General features: G+C 30.5%; 1 protein-coding gene across 1 annotated transcript; it reads right to left on the reverse strand.

Moving 5' to 3' along the window:
* Positions 1 to 7,550: 7,550 nt before the first annotated feature.
* On the reverse strand, positions 7,551 to 8,250 carry LOC120120789 (early nodulin-like protein 1). The gene is made up of 2 exons (XM_039140318.1): positions 8,052 to 8,250; positions 7,551 to 7,978 (listed from the first exon to the last, which is right to left on the reverse strand). Exons 1-2 carry the CDS (start codon positions 8,248 to 8,250, stop codon positions 7,587 to 7,589), a joined length of 591 nt encoding a protein of 196 aa, XP_038996249.1. The 3' UTR covers positions 7,551 to 7,586.
* Between the last annotated feature and the right edge of the window lie 3,401 nt (positions 8,251 to 11,651).

Raw genomic sequence — 11,651 nt, forward strand, 5'->3', positions numbered from 1 at the left:
TATCACTTTTATTCCATTTTCGTACCTAAACTTTATTTTTTTAAAACTATATATAATGTTTGGTTTATGTTTCAATTTGATATCCACCGTTAAAAATTTAACGATAATGTTGACATGGCATGACAATGGATAATTTAGGTACTATGTGTAGTTTAGTCATAGGTGGTGATACTAATTGGTTCAATAAAATTATTTAAAAATATTGACGGAAAAGAAAAAGTGATGTAAAAAAAAAAAAAATTGACATGTCATGTCACATTAGCATTGTCGTTAAGTTTTTAACAGTAGGATATTGAATTGAAACTTAAACTAACCATTAGGTGTGATTTTGATAAAAATAAAGTTTATGTATTAAATCAAAGGCATAATGCCAAAATTAACCCCTCACCGTTTATTAAAATGATCATTTTGTCCCATATTCTACTTTTTGGAGCTTTTTGGCTACCCATATTTTATTTTAGGGCAATAAGACTCCTAACATTTATAGAATAATCACTTTGTCCTTTATTCTTTTTTTTTCTATGACATTTTAGCCTTCAACGTTTCATTTTAGATAAAAAAAAAGCTCATATTTTGGAGCGTTAGTCATGTGTTAACTAATAGTTTTTCATATATAGAGGGGACTTTTTGCCCCAAAGTGAAATGTTAGGGTCAAAATACTAAAAAAAACATGGGCCAAAAGGACTATTTTAGTAAACGTTGGGGGCTATTTTTGGTATTATACCTAAAATAAACAAAAGTGATGGTTTAAATTCTAAACGTGTAGTTTATCCTTTTAATAATTATTTAATAAGAATAATTTAGTTAGTGATATGTTTTAGTGTGTCATATTAGTGATTTTTTTCGCTATGCGACGTTCTCTGTATAATTTTTCTATCTTTAAATATTTAAATAAATGGATGAACGTAAAATTTTATGCTATTGGACGAACTTATAAATTTCAGGGAGCGAAAATGTATTTTCAATAAAAAATATACAACATAAACTAAAATATATGATAATTTTAAATTTACAATCAATTTAAATTTTATTAGGTATGAATTATTTTTTAGTGTATTCTGAATATGGTTGTGATTATTGTAACTATATTCTAATTTTGGAGGAATTAGATGCGATCATGCGAATGTCAATTCTGAGATGTTGATTAGTGGTATAAAAAAGATGATCACTATATGCAGTGGAAAAATGTTATAATTTAGTTTAATTAGTAGAAGATACACTAGATTCTCTCTCTATAATAGTCATAATTATTTTCCCGTAGATATTCGTCCTCTTTTCGAAATATTAGTTTAGTGGGCTGGTTTCAACTTGGTTTTATGTATTATTTATTATAAATATTCGAAATAATTGAAATTAATATATATATATATATATATAATTATAATTATAATTATAAAATCGACGTGAAAATTCAAAATTAAAATAATCAATAAAATTTGCCTTATAACTAAAAACCAGATTAATCGCTCAAAAAATGAAACAGATTAAATCAAATGAATTAATTTTTCAATTTAAATCGAAAATACTCCTTTTAGTCTTTTATATCAGGATTATTTTTAATTTAACATCTTAAATATACTTGTTTTTTTTATATCCTAAACTATTTTTTGACCCTTACAACATCATTTTTTAAACTTATCAAGTACATTATCATTTTTTTGAATTAATCATTGGTATCATTTTTTAATACTCCCTTACTTGTTCTAAATAGAAAGTTATCAATGAGAATATAACACATAACACATTACTATTGCATGCTAATAATTGGGAAAATTAAGACACAAATAATAGTTTGAGAGCGAATTGAAATAAATGTATAGTTTGAAGGATAAATTGAGATAAAAAAATAATTTAGGGTGAAAATTAAAAAAACAAATATATTTTAAGGGCTAAATTAATAATTAAACCTTCCTATTATTGACTCCTTTTATTTATTTTTTTTAACTAGGAATATGACACAAACTAAATGACCTAAGTGGTTAAAGAGGTGATTGCTATCTTTAGAGATTTAAGGTTTGAGTACGACTTCTGCGAGGTGTTTGACCGTTCAATATCAAATGATTAAAAATCTTTCAAACATATATTATTTTATAATCACTAACTTTGGAATCTAACACAATAGCTATACAATCAAGCATCATTCACTTTATATATTCTAACATACATATTAGAAGCTGGAAGAAGAGATAAGAAAGATTTACAATAAGACTTTAGCTGTGGATCACTTCCATAACATTTTTAAATTTAGGTAAATTACATATGTACTATTTAAATTAGGTTGGAGCAAAATTGGAAGCAATTTTCCTCTTTATCACCTGCCTCTTGCCCTTTTTTTTTCCTTATTAATTATTGTTCCTTACTTATTTCTTCCATTCCTTTTATTTGATGTAGCTTTGGTTGTTATCGAGTAACAAAATTATGCAATCTGGCGTCACAATTTTTAAGAATTGTGATATATTAATTTTTAAGGTATGCTTCCTCGTAAAGTTGATATTATATTCCTGAAATAAGAATTTAATTTGTGAATTTAAATTTAAATCTTAAATTTATTATTATTAAAACTGATAATCATGAATACTGAACATATAATGTAAAAAATAAAACTATATGCATGTATACTCTATTGAGCATATATATGTATATTAAGATTTTTATATATTTAAATCTATTTTATTTAAAAATATATTAAAATTAAACTTGATGGCGTACTATATATATATATATATATATATATTAATTTGAGGCTCACCTTCAAATAGGATCTCCCATGAATTATAGAAAACAAATTATTTCCCCATCATTTAAAAGTTTTAATAATTCATTTTCATAACATTCCCCATCATTTCCTCCGCCAAAATTTAAAGTAATTTGTGGGAATAGTTAGAGTTGATTATACGATAATATTTATTCATGAATTTTTTTAATCATTGATAATGCACTCACCCTACAGACACAATTATTAAAATCCGGGATCTCAAGAGATAACATCATTTTTTTTAATCACCGAAGTCAATCAATAATTTCAAGAAGAAAATTGTTAAAACAAAAAGAAATACAGTCAAAACAAAGAAAGGAATAGGATGGAAGATGAATTACTGTATGGGTTATTAAAATATATAAAGCTGCCTTAACTAATTTTTCAAATATTAATACCCATATTAATAATTAATGTGTCAAAAAAAATTGATTCCACAAAAAAAAGAGCCGAGTCTTTAGTGGAAACCCTAACAAATAATAATTAGGTTAAGTGGCTCCATCATCGGGGGGGAAAAACATAAACTAGAATGATTTGAATTGACTTGGAATGATTTTAATCTCTGCAATAATGGAGACCAAACCAACGCTCCTTGACAACTTCAGCGCCTACTTCCATTTCGTCGTTTACTACGAATTAGATTTCTGCCTTTCTTTTTTCTACTCCCTTGCCCATTGAGAAAAAAAGATAACCATACGAGTCATAATTAAATTTAAGTAAATTTTATGTAATATGTTTATATATTTTATTCATATTGAAATTTTAATTTACGTAGATGTAAACTCTTTTTAATGAATTAGAAATGTTAATTAACAAACAGTTGATCTAGTTGTATGAGGCACTAGGTTCCTAAGTAATGTTAGCGGTTCGAATCCTGGTGTTTGCGAATGGAGCAAACTGAGTTGTGAGGGTCTCCCTCGCCTTTGCAATACTCGATTTGAATTAGTCGGATTTGATACCAGTGATTAATTCAATAAAAAAAAAAAAGAAATGTTATATTCTCATGTTCTTATATCTAAATATAAAATCTAAAAATCTATCTGATACATATACTATAAAAAAATTTAGTTTAGGTAAATTTATCTATTTAAATCATTGAATGTCATGGGTTCCATTTATGACTTAAGATTTAAGTTTATAATTTAAAATCTAAGAGTTGAAGGTTAATATTTTAGATTTTAGATGGTAAGATTCAAATATATAAAATAGTGTAGACTTATAAAAAAAATTATTATCTAAATGTACAAGAAATGCCTTGCAACCCTCCAATAGCGTAAATGGAAAGTATTGTAATATTTTCCATGAATTGTAATTAAATGTTGTATACGTTAGGTTGAATTAAATGGAATTATATTTTTCCTTACTTCAAGATATTGTAATAATTAAATGGCCAAAACAAACAGGGAAACTTGTTTTGTTTCTTATTTGATTTTTCTGTTTTCTTTCAGAGATAAGGAATGCTCTACGAAAGAAAGAAGGAAATTGTCAAGGAAAAACGACGAGGGAGGAAAAATAAAGGAAAGAGAATGGGGAGCAGAATTGGTAATTTGCCAGGCATGCACCCACCCGTTTTAGATTGATTTTTAATTTTTAATTTTTTATATTTAAATAAAAAATATTTCAATTAATTTACAGAGACCAATTATTAAAATTTTCAAATCCAAATTGAATTAAAAATAATAAAATTTATTATGAAAATATTTTTTTTGAACTGAAAAATAAATGTTATTTTAAAAAAAATATAATTATTCAAACAATAAAATAAATTAAAGGGTTACTCAAGTTGGACCGAACCGCAGCTCGGCTCGGCTTGATCCATAGCAGTTGTTCAGTATTTTAGAAAATATTTGTGTTTGATATAATTAAAAAGAAGTTAAGATTTAATATATCTGCAAATAAATAATAACGTGTATTCTAATTCAAACGCATGGAAATTACGTGGAATATTAAAGTTCAATTACATGGAAAAAGAACATGCGTGATTGTCTATAAATGACTGCATTTTGTGTGGGAATATAGAACAGCAATTGTTGGGGTGCCAATTTCCCCCCAACGGTGCTCCAACATGTCTTCACGTTTCAACATTATCGATCGGATAAAAAATGGTAGAAATAAGTGGGGAACAAAATAAAGGGCAAAAGTCAAGAGGTAGAGGAAATCTGAAGCCTTTCACTTTTCCACGTTTTATTCAATGCCTTCACATTTTTCTCTAACTTGGGATTTTCCCCCCTTACATTTTTGTTCCTCACTTATTTCTTCCATTGTTTTATCTGATAGCTTTTTAATCTTATCAAGTAACAAAATCATGCAATCCAGCATCGGAATATTTTCTATTAAATTTTGTTCTTACAAACAATGTTATTAATATTATGTTTTGTATTTTAATTTAGAATTATTTGAAGTTTAAATGTTTACAATTTTAGATCAAGATTTATACTTTTAGTATTAATTTTACAAAATTTTAAATTAAAGTAACCAAGGAGGAGAGAACATATTTAATGGTCTGCTAGGGAAGATGATCCATCAAAATAAAAATAACGAGGGTAAATAGCTATGGAGATTTTTTAAAATATTTCTTTATTAAAATTATTTTTAAATATAAAATATTAAAGTTAATTTTATATTATGTTATTACTGAACAACAATTTTTTAAACAGACATAATAAATTATAAATTTATTATAAAAATAAATCTACAAATTTTTTTTTTTCATACTAGCTTAATCACATAAATAGAAAAAAGATATAGCTTGAAAACTTATTTTTATATTAAAACTAAATTATATAAAAGAAGAAATCCTCTGTAAAAACCATTTTTATTTTTGTTTTATCATTATTTTATTATAAAAAAAGTAATATGATATTGTAGTTATTGGGGGTTATTAATACCCCATCCAACCCTTGTAACATCACCTCTCCTTTCCCCGAAAATTTGGGAATGAAAGTCAGTTTCTTTGACTTTTCTCTCTCTACAAGATTGCTTTTCATTTTCCTTTCTTTTTTGCTTTCTGTCTTGGTTTTTGTTTCGGTTTGGGGAGGGGGGGTTCACGGGTTGTAGAGGGAGTGGCGCAGGCTCGTGGCCTAGCAGCGTCGGCTGTTGGTGGTCGGAGGTGAGTGCGTGGGGTCCTGAGTGGTGCCGTGGTCGAAAGGGGAGAGAGAGAGAGAAGAGTTTGATCACTTTGACCTTCGTTTTAGCCTCCCTCGGCTGGCTCGGTCGCCGGTAGGAGAAAGGGGTAGCCACCAAGATGTTGTGGCCAGCGTTGAGGCTCGGTTTGAGCCCTCTCAGCCGTCGAATGGGGAGGAGAAAGAGTGACTTTAGGAAGAGAATGTGTAGAGTTTTAGGCCGTTCAAGGTGGTCGGTCGGACCTCCTCCGGTCTCGTTCGAGGTCACCGGTGGGTGTATGTCGGTCACAGGCCCGGTGAGCGGTGGCCGAGGGAGTCGTTTGTGAAGCTTGCAGGTTTCGGTTGAGTTGCGTCAAATAGAAGAAATATTTTGGTTGTATGAAAATGGGTAAATCATGTATCAGGTCCCAGTTTTTAGGAGTTTTCTGTTTTGTTCACTTATTTTATAAGGTCAAATCGTAGTTCAGGTCCTCCCAGTTTCAGCATGTCTTGCATTTTGGTCACCATAAGGGTAAAATGACCTTTAAGCTCCCCGTATTTTAGTTTCTTTTGCACTCTGATTATATACTTTGTTATTTGTTTCTAATATGCATATTGATTTTATTAACTTTCGATTTAGTCATTATTTTTGTTATTTTATTTGTTATAATTTGGCTACTGTTATTTCATTTTATGCATTTTAGTCACTATGTTTTATTTCTAATTTGGCTACTGTTATTTTATTTCATACATTTTAGCCATTTTTATTTCTAATTTGGCTATTTTTTATTACATTTTGGTCTCTTATTTTTCAGCAATTTAATTCTAGTCCTTTAATTATTGCACTTAGTTTTTGTTTATCTTATTTTAGTCATATATATATATGCATGTTTCATATTTTTATCACATCGAACATCTTATTTTGCTATCTTGCATTCTGGTCCTTATGTTATTTATGATTTTATTGTATTTTAATTAAGCACTTATATTCGTGTAATACTTATTTTTGGGCCTTTCGTCATCTAGCATGATTAATATAATTTCGATTAATTGACTTAACTTTTTATTTGGTCGAATCAAATTATCTTGATATCAAGTTCTTGGGAGAAATTATTATATTCTTTTCATTTCAATTGAAAATAAAAATATTCGTCTTAAAGTATTTTAAGATTATTTTCTTTTCGATTGGAAATATTGAAATATTTTTTATTTCTCCTTAGAATTTTCCGTTAATAAAAATTGTATGGTTGAATTTGAAATAACATGATCGTAACTTAAATTTGTATTTGAATTTTTAGATTTCCATTATTAGAGACAATTTATAATCGATGGGTATCAATTTTGGGCGTTGTGGGGTGTTTATCATTCGATACACGTAATCAATCTTCAAACCCCTTTTTTATTACAAAAAAGAATGAATATCTGATTACTCGTAGATTGATTTATCTTTTAAAATGACGTTTTCTTAAAGATTCCTTTAAAAAGTGGTTTATAGGTATTCAACCTACCTATCTTAAAAGATCGATCACATTTCAAAACCTTTTTATGCCATCTCCTATATTTTAATTAACTTACAAGAAAAGCTAATGAAAGGGAAAAAAGAAAGATAATTTGCAACAATTTAAGAAGTAAATTATAAGACATAAACAGTCTTCAAAACAACAGAAAATCACAAATAATTTTGAAGGATATCAAACGAAACCAGCACTGAAGAGTTGGTGTACTAATAACTACATAAGCAAATACATGATAACCAGCATTCCTCCGAGAGCCGTCATGAAATAAGATGCAACCGTCTGTTTGATGGTCGAATTATGCGGCGGCGGCCCCCAAATCGAGGCCCAACCATCCCCATTATCGTTGGATCCATCGTCTTCCATAGGCGACTGTGCTGGCTGAGGAGAGCTGATCGCAGCCGCAGGGTGCACCATTACTCGAACGATCAGTTTCTGACCAGCTTTGCAGTGACCACTCTCTCCACTGATGAAGTAGAATAACCCATACCGATCGAACTCGAAAACCGTCTCACCGTCTTTAAACTTAAAGGTCGGATTTGCAACACTGCAGTCAGTGTAGCTTGTGCGGTTCACCACCAACACCGAGTCAATGTTGTACTTGAAATCTAACAAAATACATAAACAAACATAAGCAAAACTATACGTATATATGTATGTATATGTACGTAGTAAACTTACAAAGAGAATCCCCAACGTGAAAGCGGTTCCTGGAGGCCCATTCGTTGTAAGGTTCGGAGTTGTTTCCAATTGGTTTAGTCCAACCTTTGTCGCCACCAACTTTGAACTGAACAGAAGCAGTGGCGACGGCGACCGTGGAGATGAAAACCAGAGAAAACATAGAAAAATTGCAGAGTTTTTGAAGAGAAAATGAAGCCATTTGAGCTGCTGCTAGATAGAAGCAGGGTGAAAAGCAAGGACTTTTTTTTTTTTTTGTAAAGTTCCGAAATTTATAATGGCATTGCAAAAGTGGGTGGTGGCATGGTAGTTATGTTAGTTACCTTTGCTGCGTGAGGTTGATTAGTGGGGTTGTACAGTTAATTGATGACCTGATAGTCCCACTCCCACGTAGTTTATGAACTTGGACTTGGTCTATTGTTATCCCCTGGGTTCAACTTCGCTGTATGATCGGTTTACTCAACGGCCGTGATCATCGTGTTTTTTGTTGATCAATCTGATAAGAGAATAGAGATGCAAGCCATGACAGTTTTACTATCATATAAAAACCTCACGTAAGAGTAATAGTTCTGTTTAAAAAAAAAAAAACTCTCTTCTGTTCTTTAATCCAAATCATAGAACTTCAATATGCCTCCTGGATTTTTCAAAGCAGCCAATGTAATTGAAGGGAAATTAGAAGAATTTATTGACATAAAGAAATGAGACATTGTCATTATTTTATTTTTCTCCCTATGGCTGCTACTGCACTTCTTCCACATTCTGATATCATTTCGTATGTGTTTGACATCATGAACAAGGATGGTTGATCGGGGGAAAAAATATCAGAGATATCAGACGACAGTTGCTGAAGGCGATTGCAAAAATTTAAAAATCAAATTAAAAATTGTTTTTTACATTTTAAATTAAAAAATATAATAAAACAATAATTCAAATGCTGAATACAAGCTCAAATAACTTGCATGAAGCCGGTGACAATATATTCTCTCAAAATTTACTCGGGAGAACATAAACGCAGGAACATGGGCGGTGCAACTGTCCACCTGCTATAGCCGGTCAAAAACCATCCATAATTAATATGTGAGATTCCTTCTAATTTTTCCAAAGGGAGAAAATTTCAGAAACGGTCGGTCAAAGGTAAAACCTACAATAAATATGGGATACTGAATGAGTCCCACAAACTACCAAATTCATTACTCTGTCTTTGGCGGACCACACTCCCAACCTCCAAAATTTTCTTTTCTTTTATCCAACATATTCAATCAAATCAATTTCTCCTTCTAAATAATATTTTCTAATTATTATTTATCCAAATCAATCAATTTTTTATTTGTTTACAAAAATAAATTATTATAACGTATCAATTGAATAATTAATTCAATTCAAATCTATCTATGCCCATTGGCATTTTGTTAACAGTTTTTATTCAAAATAATGTTTGCTGGTTAGAGTACGTTGCTTGAATAATCTGATAATCTATGTTTTAGAGACTACTTTTAACAGTCAGTAGGCGGTCATAGTCATGCATTACTGGTTTTAGCCGGTGACCCTGTTAGTATATAAGGCGGGGCTTGGCTTGTTGTTTATGGCACAGTGGTTTCGAATTAGCTTACTCTTCTCTTATTTTTGTCTTTAGTTTTAAAAAAAAATCTCTTATTTTTGGCGAATTATTCTTTTTTGTTTCCCTAATATTTCTTTTCTTTGTATAAATAGTTTATTTTAAAAATCAATTAATGTTTTTTCTTCTTCTTGTTTTCTAATGCTTTTTTCATAGAGATCATCTACAAGGTATTTCAATGATTTATACATATTTAACCTAAGACACCTAATACGGAAATAAAATCTTTTGTTGTTTTTCCCTAAGAAAACTAAACAAATACTCTTCATTTTTCTTATATATCATGATCTATAATATATAGTTAGATGGATTTTGTGGGGGAGAAAAGACTTTGCAGCTAAGTTTTTCTGGGTGAGTCGCAATAGTTGTAGACTTTTTTTCTTACTAATTTGCTAATATGTTGATGAATGGATCATTAGTTTGCAAGCATACGCATACGTATATTACTATACGGTTAATGTTAAACCTTTTCTCCCATATTAATTAAGATTCTGATGTTATATGTGTTTGTGTGTGTGTGTGTGTGTGAAAGTGTAGCAGATGATGAGGTGAATGCATGCATGGTGGAAGAATGGGAAGATGAGCATGTTGACAGAAGAGAGAGAGCACAACCCAGGATTTGCAAAACGATAGTGCTTGCTTTTGTTGGGAGTGTGCCTTCTCTTCTTCTGTCACCATATTTCCTTCAACTCTCTTATGTTCCCAGCGGTATCATCCTTTAAACTTCGCATCCGAATCATATGATCATCTGCTGTAATTTCTTCAAACCCTTCTCTTATATTTGTTTATACACACAACCATATATATATATATACACGCACACGAAAGAAAAAATGACAGAAGGCATTTTAGCAAAAGAATTGAAAAGTTTAAGCTTAGAGAGAGATGGGAATGGAACTGGGCTTTTTGAGATTCTTTCTAGCGTGATACAAACCATTGGATTATTTTGAAAAAATTGAATATATATATATGTACCTTGCTTTGATCAGTACATCAATGTTACCTGATATATACCTTATAATGTGTTACTCGGGTGAAAGAGTCTGTTCAATTTCTTTATCAAAATTTTAATGTATTTAGATGGTTGATAGTTAATGTTCCACTGACGTTACCCTATATAATATACAAGGATGGTTTCTTTGTACCATCGGTGAAAATTCTCAACTCACAAAACCTATTTGACAATAGGCTTTACCCATCCCTAAAAGAATACCAGCAAATATTCTTCATTGTATTATTTCTTGTTAGTTGAAAGTACATGAAACTGAAACATAGTCTAAACACTTTTATTTTCTTCTCTTTGTTTGTGATGAGGAATTGGAAGGAGCTGTCATCAAGTAAGGATCATTCAAAACCATGATTCAAACCAGTTTAGATCGAACATCAATGCCTCTGATGGCTGAGATTTATCACATGAGAAGCTGAGACAAACCTCTGCTGGGGAAAAGAACATTCCCTGTTTGTTTAGCCTTTCCATACATCAAACAAAAGATCTGTACTTGAAGCTCTTTAGCAGAGATTTTAAATTCTGAAGAAATTGGATTAGCTTGAGTTGTTTGAGATTTGTAAACTGATATCTGCATAAACGCGCTTAGTTTGAATAGATTCTTCCACTTGTTTCATTATCTTTTTCCATAAAAACATGTAAGTTGCTTTCCAGGGTTTTGCATAGAACTGGTAAGAAATCTAAAAGTAGAAGTTTCAGGAAAATATCTGTCTGGGGTAACTTACTCTTCCCACATGATGATTTAATGTACCAACGTTGTATTAAATACCATGTTACTTTAGTCACTATTTCCGGTGAGAATCACTCAGCGTTTTCAGTGTACATTAGGACCAGAAATGTTGCATTGCCGATATGGAGAATTAAAGAGCAAATCTCAAAATTTTGGAAGTGTATATTCAGATTACAGCAGAGACCACAGGGTTCAATACATTACTTTTGAACTCGCACTAACTCATTACCAAAAAATTTATCAAGTACTATT

Source organism: Hibiscus syriacus, unplaced genomic scaffold (genome assembly GCF_006381635.1).
Source record: "Hibiscus syriacus cultivar Baekdansim isolate YM2019G1 unplaced genomic scaffold, ASM638163v2 tig00001120_pilon, whole genome shotgun sequence".
In the NCBI taxonomy this organism is placed as follows: Eukaryota; Viridiplantae; Streptophyta; class Magnoliopsida; order Malvales; family Malvaceae; genus Hibiscus; species Hibiscus syriacus.

Bases quoted from the DNA above. Each gene is read 5' to 3' on its own strand.
- LOC120120789 (XM_039140318.1), bottom strand. From the start codon at position 8,250: ATGGCTTCATTTTCTCTTCAAAAACTCTGCAATTTTTCTATGTTTTCT. The intron at 7,979-8,051 runs GTAAGTTTACTA...GTATTTTGTTAG, and splicing joins TCACGTTGGGGATTCTCTTT to ATTTCAAGTACAACATTGAC.